The sequence below is a fragment of the Chiloscyllium plagiosum genome, unplaced genomic scaffold (genome assembly GCF_004010195.1).
Source record: "Chiloscyllium plagiosum isolate BGI_BamShark_2017 unplaced genomic scaffold, ASM401019v2 scaf_8173, whole genome shotgun sequence".
In the NCBI taxonomy this organism is placed as follows: domain Eukaryota; kingdom Metazoa; phylum Chordata; class Chondrichthyes; order Orectolobiformes; family Hemiscylliidae; genus Chiloscyllium; species Chiloscyllium plagiosum.
In genome coordinates this window covers 2207-25000 of record NW_025212069.1, presented here as the reverse complement: position 1 = coordinate 25000, position 22794 = coordinate 2207, and the positions used below count along the sequence as shown (strand labels likewise).

The window sequence follows — 22794 nt, the reverse complement described above, 5'->3', positions numbered from 1 at the left end:
GGTCTGTATCCTCCTCTTCCCTGCCTGTTTGTGTATTGGTCCAAATGCCTCAAACTTTGCTAATTTATCTGCTTCTACTACCTTCTCTGACAGTGCATGCCAGGCACTTATCACCCTGTGTAAAAAAAAACTGTCTCCTTATCTTCTTTAAACTTGCCACTCTCACCTTAAATCTAGTGTTTTGCACACCCTAGTATTTGACATTTTCATTTTGAAAGAAAATGACACCACCTGATGTTTGCCTCTTAATTTTATATACTTCGATCAGGTCATCCCTCAGCCTTTGACACTCTTGTGAAAACAATACAAATCTGTGCAACTTCTCCTCATCGTTAATACACTCCATTCCAGACATCCTACTTGTAAACCTCTTTTGTACCCTCTCCAAAGCCTCCACATCTTGTTGATAGTGTGGCAGCCAGAACTGCATGCAACACTCCAAATGTTGCCTAAAGTTTATACAGCTGCAACATCACTTGCCAACTTTATAACTCAATGTCCTGACCGATGAAAGCAAGCATGCCATATGCCTTTTTTAACCACCTCATCTACTTGTGTTGTGGAGATTTTTGATTTGTTTGTCAATTCCCTTAATTCCACCTTTGTCCCTCAACCTCAGCCAAATCTCTCATTGACTTGGTCAATATGCCTGGTATGACTCCATTTTTGCTCCCTCAAAACACAAAGTACAAAGTTAAGCATATTTGGCACATCCATTGCCAGATCTGGTTGGAAACATTAAAGTATAGCAGATCCTTCCAAAATGCTCTCTGCCAAAAGTAACTACTATTCTCAGATAATTTCACAGTATAGAATGTGGTTTCTCTCCAATAGTAGCCGTTCATTACATCACTGTCAAGCCCTTGCATTCTTCATGAGTGTGCACCTCCCAAATGAACATAGATCATAAGACACAGCAGAAGAAATTAGGCCATACAGCCCATTGAGTCTTCTCCATCATTCAAACATGGCACTTAAGTTTCTCAAACTCATTCTCCTACTTTTTCCCCATAAACTTTGATCTTATTGATAAGCAAGAACCTATCTAGCTCTATCTTAATGACCTGGCCTCCACAGACTTATGTAGGAATGGATTCTATAGATTAACCACTCTCTGGCTGAAGAGGTTTCTCTTCATCTCTGTTCTGAAGGGTGTTCCTTATACTCTAAATCTGTGCCCTCAGGTCCTAGTCTCTGCTGCTAACAAAAACATCTGCCCAATGTCCACTCCTTCATTCTAGGATTTTCAAAAATGTTACCAACACTACAAGTGAGTTGTTTCTACAGCTAAGACAATTTTTCACCCATGGTTTCCTTTCAAAAGATACATAAGAATAACCAGTGATAGACAAGAGCCCCTGCTCCAACTGTAACCCAACTCATTTGTGGTTTCAGTATGAGTCCAGAGCATGGAGGCACCAGGTCCTTATTGTTATATTAGCTGACCAATTAATTCTCATTTTTTCGGCTTTATTTGCCAACATGTATCACTGTAATGTGAATACCAGTCCCCATAATTAAGTGTGTAATGTTTAATAAAAATGCAAAATCTGAAACAGAATTTAGACCATTATTTAAACTCACTAACCTACCTGTTGGTGACAATCCAAAAATGTCAACAATGGACTCAACAAGTCCCAAGACATAGAGAGCACTTCCACATATATTAGCAAAGAAGAACATGATTCCAATGCTGCCTCCAAATTCAGGACCCAAAGCTCGACTGATCATATCTGACCACAAGCATCAGTGAAGGAAAAGAGAGCAACACTTTTTGCAGTTGAGTGATTATTCACAACATTGATGTTTTGTTGATTCACAACATTGCATGCAAGAAATCATTTTACAAAATAATGCACTGAAATCCAAGATCCAATTCAAATGAGTACTCTGGCATTTTTCAAAAGTAATTTGGAATCCTTACATGATTGGCATAGCCACCTATGAACTTTAAAATGGAAATATTTAGATGCTAATAAGAGAATTCTAGTTGCTGGCACAAGGAAAGTTCATATTCTCCAGTGCATAACATGTGAAAGTTGTAACAGTACAAAAAAGAAATTTGATTAAGTTGCGATGAAGATTACTTACCAATCATTTTCTTTTTCTACACATTCTTATTACCTGAAATGGTGGATTTCAGGGTATTAAAAAATGTACCAGTTTTCAAATATTTGGGGTATACATTTGCTGCTGTGGCGATATTGGTGAAAGGTGCACTAAGTTCTTTTCTTGTGCCTCCAGCTCCCTCATGTTCAATGCAATAAGTCTGGTTTAAACAAAAATGCTAGCAATTTAATTGAACATTTAATGAACAAAGCTCACAAGTCCATTTGTTTATTGCCATCTATTTCACTCCCACACTCAAACAGTATTGTTGTAATGACATAACTCGAGTGTTCAAGCTGCTTTATTGGTCGATTGATGGTAAGTTTAAGTATTTACAAACTGCAGTTGACACATTAAATGCATTTGACAAAACTGTTTACACTTTCTCAAGGTAAACTGATATGAAAGGAGATTTACCGAACCCATACCTAACAAAATCAGGCAACTACTTGTCCCTTAATTACTCAATATGTTTTCAAATAAATTCTACAGTCCTTTGATTGCAATGGTTGTTTACAAATAGCTGCATTTTAATCCTATTCCTTTGCAACACTAAGCATAGGAATTTTATTTGATGGAAACTTTATGTAAATTTTGAAAACATGCAAATCTAATTAACATTGCACAGGATTCAGAGTCTTCTATTTAACGTGACTGTGATCATCATGATGTGGTGTTAATTCAGCAAACTTGATCTCACCCTTGCTTTTGCTTGGGGATGAAGCTGTAATAATGGTCTAAGGGATCTAAGGCAGCAGTGCAAAATTACCAATAAACAATGGTGTGATGCTTGTCCTGATACAAATCACTCGTGCCATAGCTTTCTGTGATCTTTGTACCATCATAATATCATAGATACACATTTCCTATGACATAAGCTTTCTGCAAATTGAGGCCTGTGTTCCTTACCTTTCAACCTTCAGTCAATTTCACACTTCAATTAATTTACTATTTGCTCCTTCACACTTGACTAACTCCTAGTTATACAAGTTAATTGATCAAAGCAGGATAAGTGCTCAGAAGTGCTAGTACTTAGCCACTATCCATTTAGCAAATTATTCTATTCCATTTTGAAATTCTAGGTGATCAGTTTTATTTTGGAAAGTAGAAAAATCCTGAAAAACCTGCAATGTTTGGAAGGATAATGAAAAGTTGCATTCTTTACCAAAAAGGACCATGAATACAAGAAAATTATTTTGATGACATATTTTACACCACCATTGGAAGCTCATATTGCAAATATGTATAGTCTGTAATTTTATACTTGACATATTATGAGGATTAAGGTTCTTGTGAACATTGGAAATAGAACCTGACTCAAGATTGGGATCCAGATAGACTCAAACCTCACCCATTTAATGCAATGCCTGAGCTGAGACATCACTTTTTTTTTTAAATAAAACTTTCAGTTATCTCAAGAATGTGACTTAAAAGTAGTTCTGGGATTTACATATTATGAACCGAAACCTGCAACCCATTTTAAAAGATGAAAGACTTAACAGCAATCTCGGTTTGTTCAATATATCATTTCAGTTGCATGACACTGTAATCTTTTGCTATAAATTCTGTGTCTTTTGTCCTGTCCCACAGCTACCTGATGAAGCAGCAGTGCTCCAAAACCTAGTGCTTCCAAATAAGCCTGTTGGACTATAACCTGGTGTTGTGATTTTTAACTTGGTCGACCCCAGTCCAACACTGGCTCCTCCTAACCTTGGGAACATTGGGAGAATTTGCAGTGAAGACTACCCCATTCAAATTTCAGTGGTAAAAGATATGCCCCGGTACAATTAGATTTTGGCAGTACAAACATTTCACTTTATCTTGAACCTCTATCACGATCAATAATAAACACATATTAGATTAGATTAGATTACTTAATCTAATCTAATCTAAAACATATAAAATGCAGTGAAATGTTCCTTGAGAGAGGATATATGGTTTGCGTATTTATGATGATCTCAGCTCATGTTATTATTAGAGAAGTTAGATGCCTGACCAAAATCTGGCTTGGCACGCTTTAGCTTGTTTTGTTTTGGTCTTAACAAGATGATCTCAGACTGGGGCAGAAGTATGCAATGTTGAAGATTTTATTTTGAAAATAAAACACAAGTTTGCTTAGCAAAAGACATGGAACTAAAACCAGAATTAACCAAAATATTTACTTAATTCAAATGCAAAGAGTTTTGAACAATAGGAAAGGGGGTGCCAGATTTTATACAGAGATGATGAGAAATTGCTTCTCTCAAAGGACGTGAGTCTGTGGAATTCACTACCCCAGAAAGTGGTGGATGTTAGGACATTGACTAAATTTAAAAGGGAAACAAATAGAGAGTTTTTCAATTACTAATGGGTTGAAGAATTGTAAGATATAGGGTTAAAATTGTGCAGAATAAGGGAACAGGTGTTGCTTCTGCAAAAGCTTGCATGATAAAATTGGGCTGCGCATGCAAATACTAAACAGTGAGAAGCAAAAACAGGTGGAATTATCCATGAATATTAGGGCAGAGCAACCGTGGAGCAGGGTGTACTAGTTGCAGGAGAATAGTGTACCAGTCGCAGGAGGGATGTGGCCAACAGACAGAATTTAGTTCGGCAGGATGATTGCACAAAGACAGCAAACTATGCCACGATAGTCACATAAAAGGAAAAGATAAATAAGAGTAAGGGATGACAGGCTTAGGAGTAGTAGGAGAAGTAAACAGAGGCGGAGCGAAGCTAGAGGTTGTGATTGATTTTTGCTGTAGCGCGTAGCCTATGGGGTAAAAGGGGAGGACCAAGAGACACAGCTGAACTGCATAAATCAGAATGTAACCCTCAGATCGGGGTGCCAACTCGTTAGACACCCGTCTTGCAAGTACGTTTCAATAAAATTCGCTGCTCAGAATTTGACTCAGACTGAAATTTATTGATATGTGAGCTTTGATTCTCACAGAATTAAGTGGAATGAGCTCGAAAGTGGAGTTGTGGCCAAGATGAGATCAGCTACGATTGTATTGCATGGTAGAATGAGCTCAGGGGGCTAAATTAATTACTCCTGTTCCTTGTTCTTACCTTATGTTTTAAGAACAGTAAAATTATAATTACATCAAAATAATCCTTGACAGGTTTCAAAAGAATCCCTTCTATGGAACTCAACAGCAACCATTATACAGCACTCATATCAGAATTCTCTCTCTCTTTCATTAACCGGTCTAAAAGGTAACTATGACATTTAATTCCCAAGAAACTGGAACCTCTAACAGCTTAGTCCTCGAGCTAACATACATTCAAATTTAAACAAGCTAATCTCCAAGTCTTCTTCAGGTTTTATTCCGTAACCAGAAACGTTGGGTTATCATTACCTTTTTACTCTGAGGTAATCTAGTGTATTATATTCTCCTCTTCTCACGAGTATTGCTCTATACATACATCTTCACGCATCGACTTCACAGAACTGCCCATAAAAGTAAAAGTCTCCCACTCTCTCCTGACTGTGGATGTTTTCTTTAAGTTGAAAAATACCCTCACTCCAGAAATTTCTAACGAAAAGCTTGAAATATAGCTTATGACTTAGCAAGGCAGACAAACATCCGAAAGGAAGCAAGAATCCATTGTAATGTCAAAGTAGCCCTAACAAACTGTTTAAAAAGAAATTGCCATGGCTACAGAAATACTTAATTTTAATCATTAACTTCAAGCATACAGAAACCAACATAAATGTTACAACCTCAAAAAATTCAAACCCCCACCCCCCATATAAATGATATTCAAAATACGTATAACTCAACATTTATATTTCACACCACAATAACAGATGCACATAATGTAATGGACTAAGAAGGATAAACACACAAGGCTTTGGTGTCTTGTGGAAGTTGACAAAAGGCAGCAAGTGCATTTTTGTTTGGGAGGATTATGAAGAAAGAAATTTTAAAATTATCTATTTTCCCTGTCTTTTGGTTTCTGCCTTTACAAATGGATACACAGTAGATAAACTTGGCAATGATACTTGTACATGACAATGGGATTGGGAAGAGATGTGTGAAATGTACCAACAAATAATTAAATCCATCAGTGCTATAACTTCAAAATATATCATATGTATGCAGCTGTTCAAGAAAGCAGTTTACCATAAGACAAAGGAGTGGAAGGCAGGCCATTCGGCCCATCCAAGTCCACTCCTCCATCAATCATGCTTATGGGCATTTCAATGCCACTTACACGCACTCTCCCTGTATCCCTTAATTCCTTGAGAGATTAAGAATTTATCAATCTCTGCCTGAAGACATTTAACATCCCAACCTCCACTGTGCTCCGTGGTAATGAATTCCACAGGCCTACTACTTTCTGGCTGAAGAAATGTCGCCTCATTTCCATCTAAATTGACCATCTCTAATTCTAAGGCAGTGCCCACGGGTCCTAGTATCCACGCCTGATGGAAACAAATTCCCAGTGTCCACCCTTTCTAAGCCATGCATTAGCTTGTAAGTTTCTATCAGATCTCCCCATAACCTTCTAAATTCTAATGAACACAATCCCAAGATCCTCAGCCATTCATCGTATTTTTGGCCTATCATTTCAGGGATCATCCGTGTGAATCTCTGCTGGACACGGTCCAGTGCCAGTATGTCCTTCCTGAGGCGTGAGGCCCAAAACTGGACACAATATTCTAATTGGGGTCCAACCAGAACTTTATAAAGTCTCAGTAGTACATCACTGTTTTTACATTCCAACCCTCAATATAAATGACAACATTACATTTGCTTTCTTAACCACGGACTCAATCTGCAAGTCAACATTTAGAGAATCCTGGACTATCTCTCCCAGATCCCTTTGTACTTTTGCTTTATGAATTTTCTCACCATTATTCTTTTTTTCAAAGTGCAAGACCTCGCATTTGCTCACATTGAATTTCATCAGCCATTTCTTGGACCACTCTCCTAAACTGTCTAAATCTTTCTGCAGCCTTCTCACCTCCTCAGAACTACCTGCCTGTCCACCTAACTTCATAGCATTGGCGAACTTCACCAAAGTGTCCCCAGTCGCTAAATCCAGATCCTTTATATATAACGTGAACAGCTGTGGCCCCAACACTGAACCCTGCTGAACACCATTTGTCACTAGCTGCCATTCCAAAAATGAACCTTTTATCCCAATTCTCTGCCTGCTGCCAGACAGCCAACCCTTAATCTATGCCAGTAGCTCATCTTGAACACCATGGGCCCTCACCTTACTCAGCAGCTCCTGTGAGGCTCCTTATCAAAGGTCTTTTGGAAGTCCAGATAGATAACATCCACTGGGTTTCCCTGGTCGAACCTACTTGTTACCTCTTGAAAGAATTCTAACATATTTGTCAGGCATAACCACCCCTTACTAAATCCATGCTGACTTGTTCTAATCCGACCCTGCACTTCCAAGAATTTAGAAATCTCATCCTTAATAACAGATTCTAGAATTTTACCTACAACCAATGTTAGGCTAATTGGCCCATAATTTTCCATCTTTTATCTTGATCCTTTCTTGAACAAGGGGGTTACAACAGCAATTTTCCAATCATCTGGGACTTTCCCCTGACTCCAGTGATTTTTGAAAGATTGCAACCTATTTCTTCCACCACCTTCCTCAGACCTCTACAATGCAGCCCATTGGGGCCCGGAGATTTATCAATTTTTAGACCTTTTAGCTTTTCTAGCACTCTCTCTTTTGTAATGGCTACCATACTCAACTCTGCCCCTGGACTTTCCTGCATTGTTGGGATATTACTCATGTCTTCCACCGTGAAGAGTGACACAAAGTATTTATTAAGCTCTTCAGCTATTTCCTTATCTCCCATTACTAGCCTTCCTGCATCAACTTGGAGCGGCCCAATTTCTACTTTTACTTCTCATTTGTTTCTTATGTATTGAAAGAAACTTTTACTATCATTTCTGATATTACGGGCTAGCTTACCTTCATTTTTGATCCTCTCCTTCCTTAGTTCTCTCTTTGTTATCCTCTGTTTGTTTTTGTAGTCTTCCCAATCTTCTTGGCCACTTTATAGGCTCTCTCTTTTTCTTTGAAACATTTCCTGACTTTCTTTGTCAGCCACGGCTGTTTAATTCAACCCCCCCCCCCCCCCCAGATAATTCTTCTTTTCTTTGGGATGAACCTCCGTACTGTGTTCTCAATTATACCCAGAAACTCCTGCCATTGGTGCTCTGTCTTCCCCATTAGGGTCGCTTCCAGTCGATTTCCATTAGTTCCTCTCATGCCCCTGTAATTACCTTTATTTAACTGTAACACCATTACATCCGATTTTGTCTTCTCTCTTTCAAACTGCAGACTTAACTCTACCATATTATGATTGCTGCCTCCTAAGTGTTCCCTTACTTTCAGATCTTTTATAAAGTCTGGCTTATTATATAGCACTAAGTCCAAAGTAGCCTGCTCCATCACAAGCTGTTCCAAAAAGCCATCCTTTAAACAGTCCATGAATTCCCTTTCTTTGGATCCACCGGCAACATTATTCACCCAGTCCATTTGCGTACTGAAGTCCCCTTTCTGACTTGCCTTATCTATTTCCTGGTACATCTTGCGCCCCTAGTCCTGATCACTGCTGGGATGTCAGTACATAACTCCCATTATGTTTTTTTTGCCTTTGTGATTCCTCAACTCCACATCATCTAATCCAATGTCATTCAGTGCCAAAGATTTAATTTCATTCATAAGTAACAACGCAACGCTGCCCACCTCCCTGTCTTTTTGCTTAGTTGTAAATCCTTGGATGTTCAACTGCCAGTCCTGAACCCCCTGCAACCACGTCTCTGTGATGCCTACCACATCACAATCATTCACTGTGATTTGTGCTGTTAATTCATCTACTTTGTTACAAATACTATGAGCATTCAGGTAAAGCACCTTAATGCTAATTTTCTTATCCTCATTATTCCCATCACCTCTGGTAATGTGCCCTAAGTTATCCTTCCTTTTTCCTTCATTCCTAGTCTGCCTTGAATTTAAACCCAGCACACATGCTAACTGCTGCTTATCTTTCTACTTGACTCCATACTCCCTGTTGCTTTCCCTCCCCTCCCCCCCCACATGTTTAAAGTCCTAGTGACCACCCTATTTATCCTTTTCACTAGAACACTGGCTCCAGATTGGCTCAGGTGGAGACTGTCCCATCAGTACAGATCGCCCTGGTTCCAAAACTGATACCATCACCTACTCAACGGGAATAGGGGTTGGCAACTAATGCTCAGCTTTCCAGGAATACACAAGTTCCATAAACTATTTTATTTAAAAATCTACTTGTTTAACATTCATAAGCCATTTCTACAGATTTATGGATGACCCATTATTTGTATTTGGCTCGACCAATCTGATCTTCTATACAATGATTCTACATGGGACTAGCTGAGTAGCTCTGTCAGGAGCTGAATGGCCTCCTTCTGTATTGTAAAATTCTATGATTCTGAGTAGTGCACCCAATTTTAACATCTTACCTCAGGTTAATATTGAGCTTGACTGAACTATAAACAGATTCAGTTGATGATAAGTGTTGTTACAGGAATAAAATATGAAGACAATCTGCAGAGGATTTGCATTGCCTTGACATTACTTCATTGAAAGTGATCTGTTTTAAGATTTAAAGTGACAAAAATTTTCCATAGAGTGGACATTGAGAAGCTATTTGCTCTGTTGGAGGCGCAATCTTTCAACTGCAGCTTCACGCAAAATTGTATGGAAGTAAAAAAAAATCTTCCTGGGTCAATCCATACATTTTAGAAATGAATTGAACTTTTCTTTTTAAATGAAATAAAACTGTCAAGATATAAAATCATTAGAATTAAAATATACACATCAACCATGATATTAATAATGATAAAACAGACTTGAGGGGTTGTATAATCCACTCCTGCTTCTGTTTCCTACCAACATCATCTTCTGAACTTTATGTACCACATTTGCTACCGATATTATATTTTACAATCTTCCCAATTGAACTGATTAGGAATGCTACCAAGAAATATCCACCAAGTGGGTGTTGAAAGATCAATAAAGTAAAATTGATCAAAAAGTTATTAGTTTAATTAAAGATGCTCCTTGACTCAAAAAAGAAAATTGCTAGCCTAAATATACTTAGAGTCATAAAGCACGGAAACAGATCCGACAGTTAAACGAGCCCATGCCGAACATAATTCCAATCTAAACTAGTCCCACCTGCTTGCATTTGGCCCATATCCCTCTTAACATTTGTTACACATGTCCTTATCTAAATGTCTTTTGAACATTCTAACTGTATCGAAATTCATCACTTCTTCTGGAAATTCATTCCATGCATGAACCACTACCTGTGTAAACCAAATAGCCCCTCTTATCTTTGATTAGTTGATTATTTGATTAGTTTAGGTCATTGGAATATTGTTGTCTTTCTGTAATATAGTTTCAATGGATGTATTTAAACATCAACACATTGGATCCCCTGAATTTAGATTTGCTCAAGATTAATACTCAATCTAAACGAACCTGAAATCATAACTCTAAAAGATACAGTAGGCACCACCAGCATCCAGTGCTCCATTAGTAGATATAGCACACACTGACAGTACAGTCATGCTTATGATGAAATATGCCACAACGTACATGAGTATGCTCTGGTACAGTCCTGCTTGGCCAATAACGAAACCTTCAATGTAAAATAAAGATTGTTTTATAAAAGAAACACATTTGCACTACATAAAAATAACTTTCACATATATAGGAAAACATTTCAGTACAAATCTACTCACATTGTGACTCAGATTGAAAGAGGAAGATGAAATGTGACAATCACCACATATTCATAAGACAAAGCAAATAAGTCTTGACAATTCAACTGACTGATAATTTTCTGATAATCTCCAATGTTTATTGTCTCCTACAATAAATAGGAATTCAATTCAGGCCACTGACCTCGATAAGGGATGGGTGTAGGCATGCTGCAACAGGCCCAAATAACCCAGTTAATGGTTTAAACTTAGCAAATGATCCCAATATGAACTGATTATGTTTATGATGCATAATAGAATCAAATAGTTTATTAGCAATCTTCATCTGTGTTTATTCAAGTGAAAGAAATAAGCATATAGCACCACATCTCAGAGCGACTACTTTTAGAAGAGGAGAAAAATTCTTATGTAAAGGGAGTCACATTTAAGTTGTTCAAAGACTAGAGGTCATGAATGCAAGGAAGGGAAACTATTAAGCACCATTTAACATCTTCATTCAACTGCTTTAAAAAAATTTGTAGTCATTGCCTTGTACCAAAACAAATCAGCAACATAAAGCGCTCACAAGGAAAAAGTTATACAAGTGCCCTGAGAAATCTTCACTGGGTTGCTGAGAGAGCTCCCTGTGTCGTGACTGGAATGAGGTCAGCCAGGTGGACTTCACAGAATGAGTCCCCTGAGTGACCCAGGTTAACAGCTTTAATCAGGGAGTCCTGGCTGACAAATAAAAAAAAACAGGAGTGGCAGGGGTTCTGTTCACTTTAGGAGTCAGCTCTGAGCTAGCTGCGTCAGTGTCACGCACTATGCACATGTTACTTGGTGACAGGATACTGGCCTTCAGGGAGTTATTGTAGTGGTGATGACAGATAAAATGCTCCTGAAGAGATTTCCTCACAACAATTGTCTTTAAGTTGGGATAAGCATTTCTGGCATCATGTTGTTATTTGGGAAGCTTGACTTGTTTGATCCTGCCATCAAAGACTGGGCCCAGCATATGGAAAGAGTGTTTTTTTTTCCTGGGCAAATGACATTGGTGCAGATGAAAAGTGATGTGTAATTCTCCAGACAGTTTGTAGACCTGCAGTTTTTTCAGTTATTAGGAGCCCAACTTTCCCAGACATACCAGATACTAAAACTCTTCAAGGAGTTGATGGACTTAGCTAAGGAATATTATGAGATCAAGTCTCCTAATTCTGAGATACTATCAGTATTACTTGCAGTTTGAGAACCAGGAGAAGCTGTTTTGGGATTTTTGATGAGGTTAAGATGACTGGCAGATGCATGTGATTTTAATCTGAAGTGAGATGCTGAGAGACCATGTGGGATTAATGGCCATGCAAAAATGCCTCCTGGCTGAAGCCCAGCTGAACATCCATCAGGCACTACAACTGGCTTTGTCATGAGAAAATGTGGCAAGTGGAGTGGCAGGGTATTCAGACAGAAGTGGACACCCTCGCCAGGCCAACGGAGCTTGGGGAATACCACTTGAATGAAGGCAGTTGCACAGCCTCACTCAGGACATACTCTGAACAGAGGGGCTATAGGTCAGCCCACAGCAAAACCCCAAAACAAAGTCAAGCCTCAGCCAAATGGTAAAATTTTTTCTTCAGGGGCTGGTCCAGCAGGCAATTGTAGTTACTGCCAGTACGCGGACTTGAGACAGCACAAAGCCAAAATTGAGTAAGAGAACTCCGATCGGTATCCAGGAGTGCTAACCCTGGAATTTCTACCTCCAGTTGGTATGGAACAGTTAAATTGCTTTGCAACATCCAAATCAGAATCAAAATAAACATTTAGTTAAATGGTCACCCAGTCTTAATGGAGGTTGATACCGGCAGGATTATATCAGTGATTTACCAAAATTTGCACTGAACTCCAACCCTTATGTTTGTGCAAGACCTCAGCTAGACTGAGAAACTACACTGGGGAATCTTTCCAGATTAGGAGTACAACTTGGTTTCGGTGTCTAATAAGAAGTGGCTGGTTCAGTTACCACGGATTGTAGTAAAAGGCTGAGACCCAAGGTTAATGGGGAGAAATTGTTTGACAAATATTCAACTTGATTGGCTGAACATGTTTCAATTAGAAAATTGCTGCCTGGGTGAAGTCCTAATTAAATCCAGAGACGTTTTTCAGGAAGATCTGGGGACAATCACTGGAGTCAAGGGCAACTTCCATGTTGACTAGGAAACAATTCCATGATTCTGCAAGGCCTTCTCAGAGCCATTTACCTTGCATGCAAAAGTAGACATGGAAAGCAATGGTATCATCAAACCATTACAGTTTGCAGAATGGGCAGCACCAGTCACATTCATTAAGCCTGATGGGCCTTTGTGCAGATTTCAAACAAATGGTTTTCACAGTTGAATAAAAATCCAATCTCTTGCGTAGAGGACTTATATACAAGCCCAGTGGGGAGGGGCGTGGGGTAGCTGTCCTTCATGAGGCTGGGCATCAGTCATGCGTACCTGCAATTGTAGTTAGATGAGGACTCCCAGAGGTATGCTGCAATCCTAAGGGTTTGTACCAATATTCGAAATTGCCATTTGGGGTATCATCAGCCTGCGCCCTTTTCCAGCGGACAACAGGGAACATTTTACAAAGTCCACCACAAGTTGTCATTTGTCTGGATGACATACTAATAACAGGGAAGACCAATGAAGAGCATTTAGAGAACTTGGACATAGTCCTTAGACATTTCTCCAAGGTGAGTGTACACCTTAGGAGGAAAAAATGTGCGTTCAAGGCACCCAACGTGACTTACTTGGACTACAGAGTTGAAAGGACCAGGTTACATCCATTGGAAGATAAAGTGCGAGTGACCCACATCCATACTGGTGCTTCGTTCTTTCCTTGGTGAATTATTACACAAATTTCAAAGGTAACCTGGCCTTCATCCTGGTACCCTTACATCTGCTATTGAAAAAAGAGTCAGCCTTGGAAATGTTCTTGTTGCCTTTAGGGAAGTGAAGCAGCAGATTAGGTTATCTAGGTGTTGGCACACTAAGATCCCAAGCAAGATGAGGTGCTGACATGGAATGCCTCCCGCTACAATATCGGAGTAGTTTTGGCCGAGTGAAGAGGAATGGCCAATAGCATATGCTTCCTGGACTTTGGCTGATGATGAACCAAAGTATGTTGTGATAAAGAGGGTAGGTTTGATGGTTATTTTTGGCGGGAGGAACTTCCACCAATAACTTTATGGACAGGAGTGTGTAATCATAATGGATCACACACCCTACTGGCATAACTTAAAGAGGACAGGGCTGTTCCACCCATAGCTTCAAGTCAAATTCAGTGGTGGACTCTTATTCCTAGTGCGTACATTTACAAGTTGGAACACTGCCTGAGGGGCCAATGAGAAAATGTCGATTCCTTGAGCTACCTTCCAATGGCGGACACACCAGTGGGGCTGCCACTAGAGTCCGTTCCGGTTTTAACCTTTCTGGACACTCTTCCAGTCACCGTTGATAATATCAGAGTATGGACTCAAAGACCCCATCCTCGCAAAACAAACAGCTGGTGGTGATGGGTGGTGGGGGGAGGGGGGGCAAAGGGCCATCACGACCAGAATTGAAACCCTTCTGGACCCAGCGAAACCAGATCATCATAAAGGACAATATATTATCATGGGGAGCTAAAATAATTGTCCTCAGCAAAGGTTGCTGCCAGATACCCAGGGATCTCCAGGGATTTCCAAACAGATGTTGGCAAGATGTTATGTCTAGTTGCCAGGATTGGAAGCCAATATAGCTGCACAGTACCCAGAATGCTAACCAGGGCAAAAATTACCACCAACTCCCTGATATTCGTGGGTGAACCTTGGATTTTGTTACACATCAACTATGCCAGTCCTTTCATGGGCTATTTGTTGTTAGCGTTTGTGGATGCCTACTCAAAGTGATTGGGTGTGCATAGATTTCATCTGTCAAACACAGGGATGACAATAGAAAAGCTGAGAGCATCTTCTGTAGTACACAGGTTACTGGATGTATTCAGCACAGACAATGAGCCATCATTTACCAGCAGGGAATTTGAGTATTTCCTAAAGTTGAATGGCATTCAGCATGTAACGATAGCTTCACACCATCCATCATGCTATGGTCTGGCAGAAATGGGAGTCCAAACTTTGAAGTCAGGCATAAAGAAACAGCCTACAGCTTTACTCAGTACCAGACTGTCCTGATTCCTGTTTGATTATAGTACCACCCCACACATAACTATCGGGACAGCTCCAACAGAGTTGCTAATGGGGAGAAGACTCCACACCAGATTAATCCTGGTCTTCCTGGACATGGGGTTGGGGGTTGAAATGGCAGTAGGAACTCCAAAGCCAAACATAAGATCCTGTATGCAAGAGACAATTTCCTTCGGGACAAAGGTTGGTGCTGAAAATAGAGGAATGGCTCTGTATGGGTAAGAGGCATAGTTGGCGCAAGGTCAGTTCCAGTGATGTGTCAAGTTTGGGATGGTGAGGTGGTCCTGATCAAGCAAGGAGACCACATGAAAGTTGCAAACTCAAATGGGGCAAGAACAAAATATCTCTCTCTCCTGAGAACAGTTAGTAACGCTGTCAGAACGTGTGTTCTCCCAATCCACCTCGTAATGAAGAAATCTCTAAAGATGAGATGGACACCGCAGATATTGCAGCCTTGATGCAGTTACCACCATTTCTTGAGATGCTCTGTTACATTGTGAGTATTCGAGGCAGAGTCAGAGGAACTGGACCTGGTGTGAAAACGCCCTAGAGACAATAGGAGAAAGAAGGGGCCTACGTCCCAGGACTTAGAAGGGGGAGAGATGCAGTGACTGGGATGAGATCAGCCAGGTGGACCTCATAGAATAAGAGTTCCCTGACTAAGGGCTGTTGCCATCAAGCCTTTTGAGCCTGTTCTGCTTTTTGCCACATTTTTTGTCTGCCTGTAAAGGCACACAGGATTTTGGCTGAACATCTCATGTGAGAGAGCGTACTTTTCACGCTGCAATGATATGTTAGCTTACTCTGGATGGGGCTAAGATTCACAACCTTATAATACAGAAACAAGAGCAAAGCTGACATCTAAAAATTGCTCACTGTTGAAATCCTACAAAATTAAAGGCTGGCAAATTCAGACCAAAGTCTGCATAATCAAACACTGCAGTGAACACTAAGTCTGATCTCTAATTTAAAAGTAGCAAATCTATTGCTTCATAACATCAAGAAAGTTCAGAGAAGAATATATTTTTGTACAGCAAGAGAACATTTAAAAACATGCCAGAACCACTGAAGGAGAACCCTGATATAACAAATTGCTTTTACATAAGCATCTTTAACAAAATAAAGGGTTCCAAATTGCATTATAATAGCATTTTCAAAAATCTGGCAATGAATCACAAAAGGGGTTACAAAGGTAAATGACAAAAAAAAACACTGCCTTTTCAGCAAAGATTTAAGAGACAATTGAAGAAATTTAGGAAGAGAAATCTAGACAATTCGATAGCCTAACGTTAATACTACTAGGCCATTAATCCAGAGTTGAAGGTAATGTCCTGGGGATCCAAGTTCGAATCCCATCATGGCCAAGTGTGGAATTTGATTTCAATATAATAAAATTCAATAATAAAGAGTCTAATGATGACCATGAAACCATTGCAGATTGTCAGAAGAATCCATCTGGTTCTTTAGAGAAGGAAACTGCTGTCCTTACTTGGCCTACATGTGACTGCAAACTCTCAGCAACGTGGTTCACTCTTAACCGCCCTCTAGGCGATTAGGGATGGGCAACAAATGCTGGTCCAGCCAGCAATGCCCACTTCTTGAGAATGGAAAAAAAAGCAAACTTTAGAGCCTAAACAGTTGAACATATGGTTGTCAACAGTGAGAATAATGAATCAGCAACCATTTGACCCTAGAATTGAAGAAAATTAATTTCTTGTAGATTTATCATTTGTAGTCACTAAAATAGAATGAAAAAAAGAGTTGTGGAAACTGGAAATCTAAAACAAAAAAAAAGAAACTGATGGAGAAACTCAAAAGGTCTAGCAACATCCGTGGAGAGAAAGCAGAGCCACTGGACCTGAAACATTGACTCTGCTTTCTTTGTGCAGATGCCATTAGACCTGCTAAGTTTCTCCAGCAATTTCTGTTTTTGTTTCAGCTAAAATAGAATGTTGCATGACAAGTTGAATTCCTATACATGAACTCTAAAGCTTCTCTATTTTTGCACAATTTAACAGTATCATCTATCATTCATCTCATTTTTCATCTGCAGTGACCATCACCTGCCACGTGAGTCCATTTCACTCGTTAGATTATGCCTTACTGAAGTCCACCACAATATCTCTGTTTATTTGTTTTCTTGTGAAAGTCTGAGTCACAGCAGTTATTATGAGGATCTCGTCACTTTGTGATGTTTATCATTTTACATCTCTCAAACCACCAGAGCCATAAGATTTGGACAGTGTTTCCCCACAACCACTACTCACACTTCTGTCACCACAAATTGGAGTGTGACTTCTTTTGTTTTCACCTGTTGATATGCTTTTTAAAATTCTTCAGGGCAACATTTTGTTTGCATCATTAAATTTTAATTAATATTTAGCTGCCTATTTACAGCCACATTTGTAATGATATCAGGGATTTTGGCTGTACATCAATGCAAACGTGTTCATGATAATTCTATAGACAAGTTCTGCCACAGCGTGAATTATAGGTGGCCTGGGAGAGGGGTTACTCCACATATCTAAAGTGTACTTTACATTCATTACCTCCAATGCCACTGAAGGAAATAAAGGAAATTATAAACTGTAAGTAATTGGTTAAGGTTGAACTTAAACTCTACAGTTAAAGAAAACCTACATCTGGAAAACTGGTATCAACTGAGATAGCAGCAGGGGTGACAAATACTTTGTTCCTCAAGATAAATGAGAAACGCATCCTTGTGATGACATAGCAGTACCAACTGTGATCAAAGAAAATATCAGCGCGACCTTATTGATCTAGTGAGGGTGCAAATGATAAACACGATCAATCTCTGAATCACTCAGTATTAAGTGTAATGACAAACTTGTAAAGCTAATAAAGTGGGTAAGGTAGTAACACACTGCTGAAGGAAACAGACTGGTCAAGTGACTAATTTAAGAATGAGGTCAGGCAGCAGGAACCAAATGGAACAGCTTAAAGGGGAGCAGGTACAAAAATCTTGGAATTTTCCCAAAAATCTCTGAAAGGTGACAGCATGGAAATGTACACATTTAGCTACACCCTTATATCTTGTTCAGTAGGCCTTCCTACATGAAGTTTGCCTCAATGTGAAATAAACACACCCACCTGAGCCAAAATTAATATTGCTCAATCCGTATTTCTTGTTTCACTTTACCTCTGCAATGACAAATTCACTTATTGGGAAATGAAAGGTGGGCAACTTGCAAGAAATTATACAACTTTACTCAGGAATACACAAAGGAATGATATTTCAGCAGTTGCTTTTGAGCAACATGAGAAAGAAAAATATAGATAGACAAGAGAAAGTCTTTTGCCCTGCTTGTTTCCCTTTGCCTCTTAAAAACAGCACCTGGTGAAAAAACAAACTGAAAAAATAACCATTCGTTAAAAACTCAAAGATATCCCCAGATACCACCATTTTGAAGTGAAAAGTCAACCATTAAAAAAAACACTACAATCTCACATTAAAGGCCAACACCATAAGGACTTCAAGATCTTTTAAACAATGCAGCTTTTATTCTTCTGTACTAGAGACACTTTCTAAAAACCTTGTGTTTGTGTGGTGCGATAGATGTCACTTTTATTTGGGGGTGGGGTCAAGATTCATCTTTCTTTCACAAAAAAACTTTGAAACTGGCTCCTTATTTTTGATTTGCACTGTGTTTTAATTGAAGTGTGTTGGCAGGAAATAAAAATAGTAATTGCAACAGACTGAGGGAGAAGCAAATCTAAAGGAAAGTTAATTCACTTCTCACCTGGTACAAACAGAAGAGAGGAGAGTTCTCAAGGCAGTGTTAAAAGTGATTTAGTAGGTGTTCAAAACAACAAGAGGTTTTGATAAACCATTTTGATAAATCCACTGACAGAGAGGACAATAATCTGAACATTTGTGATGATTTAGAATACATTGCATTAAAAAATTGATCAAAGCTGATTCAATCATAGTTTTCAAATAGGAATCAGACAAACATTTGGGAAGGAACATTCTGCGTGGCAATGAGAAAACAGTGGGTCCAATGGTCTTTCAAAGAGGAACAAAGACCAGAATAAATAAGCACTTGGCTTACTAGTGAATCCATAGCTCAGATATCCTGAAACAAACATGTTTGTTCAGATTTCCAGCATCTGCGACAACTTGCTTTCATCTCAGATATCCTATTTACTTACATCGCTTTTTAATTCGATGCATAGCTAAATGTCACCATTTTGGAGCAGCTTGAAGTGAAGTCTGATAGTATTTGAATAAACACGATTCCAACTCAAGTATCACCCAACAACAGCTGACGTCAGGAGGGAATTCCCTGTTTTAGAATATTCACCTCAGTCAAACTGCGACAAACTCCAACACAAAAGGCCAAGATCAATTCCAAGAGAAATGAGCACTCACCTATCCGTAGGAACACCACCACACTGAACATCGACAGCAGAGTGGGAACAACCACTCCAAAGAAAGTTGACAGCTTTTTGGGCGCGGGATGCTGAGCCTCCTTCCTGGTCCCGGCAGCGGTGCTCCTGCCGAGTTCGGGCACTGTACACAGCCGGTAATTGAGTAAGGGTGTCCGCTCAGCCATAGCTGCCACACACAAGGCAGTGTCTATAAGCCTAGGCGGAACCGTCAATACCTACTCTGTAATAGAAACAATTCAAACTGCTACATGGAGATCCCCCTTCACTCTGGATCATGTGATTGCTCATATGACTACCTCCCATTCTCTCAAGCAATGACGCTCCTGCCAGAGCTGAATAGCTGACTAAATCGTTCCTGCAGAAGTGGTAATGTATTAGAAACCACTTCATGTTTCACTGTTAATCCACAATCTATTGCTTCTTGTAACGGGGTATTTTTTTGAAAACCTCACTTTGCAGATTGTCAATCAAAACAGGGGATACTTGTAGGATGTCATTTTGCACTTGAATGAACGACTTTGTGTTGCAATCAGGGAACAAAGCTGAATGTGTGGCGATAAATACTGTGGGTCCTTGTTCGCTTCAGTTTCGATGTATATTGTTCCACGATAGTCGTTGCTTTGAGAAACTAAGTGACTTTCTTGTACAGAACTGAAATAGCTCTACCTTTTGTTTTGACCAGATAGCATTATTTGCCAACAGTGTATCTCACTATACTGCCTTTCGGCTTGTGTTATCGGAATTCATGGATTCCTATAGCCTTATTGAATCGCAGGGTTTTTGCTCCATTAATCTGTTGTGTGGTCGCTTGGACAGAAACGCACCATTCTAGTTTCTGACATTTATTGTTTTCTGTATTATGACCATTCTTCTCCCTTTGTCCCTGCAAAGCAACTACTTGTGGACTAGATCTGTTCTTCGCACACAGTTTATGACCTATTTCAAGAATCCATGCTTACTGAATGCACTACGCTATAATCATGTATTAGAATCAATTAGGGCCTTCATTGTGCATATTATAGTCTGCAAACTGCAATCTCGATCCCTGAGTATCTGTAGCCAAGATACCATGCAGGCCTCAATAATGATCCAGGACCATTTCAACTAAATACGCTGAAAAGAGATCAAATACTGGTTCAGTCCTGTTTTTGTGTATGAAGTTTCCAATTTACAAAGAGTCCATCTGAGTACCTAGCAACAGTGCCTCAAGAAATTCCATAACCTCACGTGGGTGGTCAAGGAGAGTGAATGTATCTTAAAATGATATCTCAAGTTTGTTGTGCCACTACCTTTTAGAGTGCTTAATACACCACTCCTGCTCCACCATTTACCCCTCAACAGTGCCTTCCTGTTAGAAGTCTGGTCTATAATTCAGATTATATAATTCACGTTAGCCAGGTCCTCGAGCCAATGGTGCAACCTCATACCCATCTCTCATGGCTTCCACATATTCCAGCTGTTCAGTTGGCAGACAGATCTGCCACCACAGTGTAATACAATCAGTGACATTCTTGTGCGATAAGATGGTCTAAAACTGCTATGAGTGGAGTAAAACTGAGCGGGGACAAGCAAACCCGCATCACCCAAATCTGCTGAAGGAGACTATATCCAAAGTTTTGGAACAGTCTGTGGCTGAGGCTGGTGCACTTGGTAGGATTCAAGTTAACTTAAGATCCATCTCATATCCCACCACCCTATCAATTCTGCTCTCTGGATTTGTAAGCTATAGATCATATGACCATGGATCATTTGTTTTATACCCCCTCCCCACCACCTTCTTTCACCTTTACCCTCCCCTTATGATTTTCTGTTTTCAAATTCTCAAGAACAATTCTCAAGAACAAGAACAATCCTGACCAGCCACTGCAGCCTCTTGAGGAAATGCAGGAACTGTCACAGATCTCTAAGGAAGAAGCAGCATTGCTTGGTCTCACATTTATAGGCACAAGTTCAGATGTTCAGTACATACCTTGAGGGGCCATAGAAAGTTAGGATCATTGCCTATCATCTGCAACAAGTGGGTTGCATCCAAGCCATATGGAAAGATTATTTGTGTGCCAGCCCTCATTCCTCTCAAGCTGTCAGTATTCAACCTCGCATTACTGGCACACCATCAATGCCCTTGCTGTTGCTTCTCAGCAATACAACTCAAGGATCATATAGTTCATATACAAATGCAGAGCTGAAAATGTGTTGCTGGAAATGTGCAGCAGGTCAGGCAACATCCAAGGAACAGGAGAATCGATGTTTCGGGCATAAGCCCTTCTTCCGAAACGTCGATTCTTCTGTTCCTTGGATGCTGCCTGACCTGCTGCGCTTTTCCAGCAACACATTTTCAGCTCTGATCTCCAGCATCTGCAGCCCTCACTTTCTCCATATACAAATGCATGCAATTTTGGCAGAGCTAGAAAACCTCCAAAGTCAGCAATTTGTCACCGAATCTGATCATTGGGTGATCACTGCAGAAGGATACTAGGTTAGAGGGGCAGCATGGTTGCTCAGTGGTTAACACTGCTGCCTCGCAGTGCCAGGGTCCCAGGTTCGATTCCAGCCTTGGGTGACTGTTTGTGTGGAATTTGCATATTCTCCCTGTGTCTGTATGAGTATCCTCTGGGTGCTCCGGTCTCCACCCATAGTCCAAAGATGTGCAGGTTAGGTTGAACTGATCGTGCTAAATTGACCTTAATATTTAGGGATGTGTAGGTTAGGTGTATTAGTTGGGGAAACGCAGTGCAATAGGGTAGGGGAATGGATCGGTGTGGACTTGTTGGGCCAAATGGCCTGTTTCCACACTTTAGGGATTCTATGACAAAGACATGCACGAGAGGCTACAAGTGAATACATAAGGTTTAATAGCTCTGTTTCATTTGCATTATTGTATATTTTTGCTGGATAAAGACCTTATAAAAAGGTGATATATGTTGCAGCATTTTAATGTAGTTGAAGCTGGCATGGGACATATTAGATGGATGGGAAGGAGAGAAATTGTAAAGCCATAGTGCTTTGGGAATGATCTTCTAAGGGAACTGGACTCTCAGTAGGCACTCACTGAAAGCCTGGCTGGAGTGAAGGGAATCCAGGTTCCTTCTCTTTCTCTTGCACATCTGGCTACTCCTTTTCCTGAAGTGGCCTCCCACTTCTCATGCAAAGGGATGCAGTCTCAGGATGGCAAGATTATGAGGGCCACTACATATGTTCCAGCAAATGTTTTAGGGCTCCCCCTGCAGTTCACACAGCTTGGTAATATCGAGAGTGTGTTCTATAATGGTTCAGTCATGGTTCTGCTCTCACATAGTTAGATATCAGAGGCAAGTCATCAGTCCTACATACTGGGGGTATCTCTTG

The 22794-nt window shown here is 40.0% G+C and overlaps 1 protein-coding gene across 2 annotated transcripts; it reads right to left on the bottom strand.

The window, feature by feature from the left end:
* Window positions 1-1036: 1036 nt before the first annotated feature.
* Window positions 1037-19725, bottom strand: LOC122547294 (solute carrier family 12 member 9-like). 2 transcript variants are annotated; one of them, XM_043685944.1, is made up of 3 exons: window positions 19430-19725; window positions 10622-10756; window positions 1037-1733 (listed from the first exon to the last, which is right to left on the bottom strand). In XM_043685944.1, exons 1-3 carry the CDS (start codon window positions 19611-19613, stop codon window positions 1471-1473), a joined length of 582 nt encoding a protein of 193 aa, XP_043541879.1. In that variant the 5' UTR covers window positions 19614-19725; the 3' UTR covers window positions 1037-1470. The 2 variants fall into 2 exon arrangements, with proteins under 2 accessions (XP_043541879.1, XP_043541880.1); XM_043685945.1 differs by lacking the exon at window positions 1037-1733 and adding an exon at window positions 1977-2269 and having other exon boundaries at window positions 10714-10756; window positions 19430-19722.
* Between the last annotated feature and the right edge of the window lie 3069 nt (window positions 19726-22794).

What these genes read in the sequence shown, in the direction of transcription:
- LOC122547294 (XM_043685944.1), bottom strand. Translation starts at nt 19,613, where the DNA reads ATGGCTGAGCGGACACCCTTACTCAATTACCGGCTGTGTACAGTGCCC. An exon ending in GGTGGTGTTCCTACGGATAG is followed by an intron (nt 10,757 to 19,429) that starts GTGAGTGCTCAT and finishes TTTACATTGAAG; the next exon opens with GTTTCGTTATTGGCCAAGCA. An exon ending in GGATGCTGGTGGTGCCTACT is followed by an intron (nt 1,734 to 10,621) that starts GTATCTTTTAGA and finishes GCTTGTGGTCAG; the next exon opens with ATATGATCAGTCGAGCTTTG.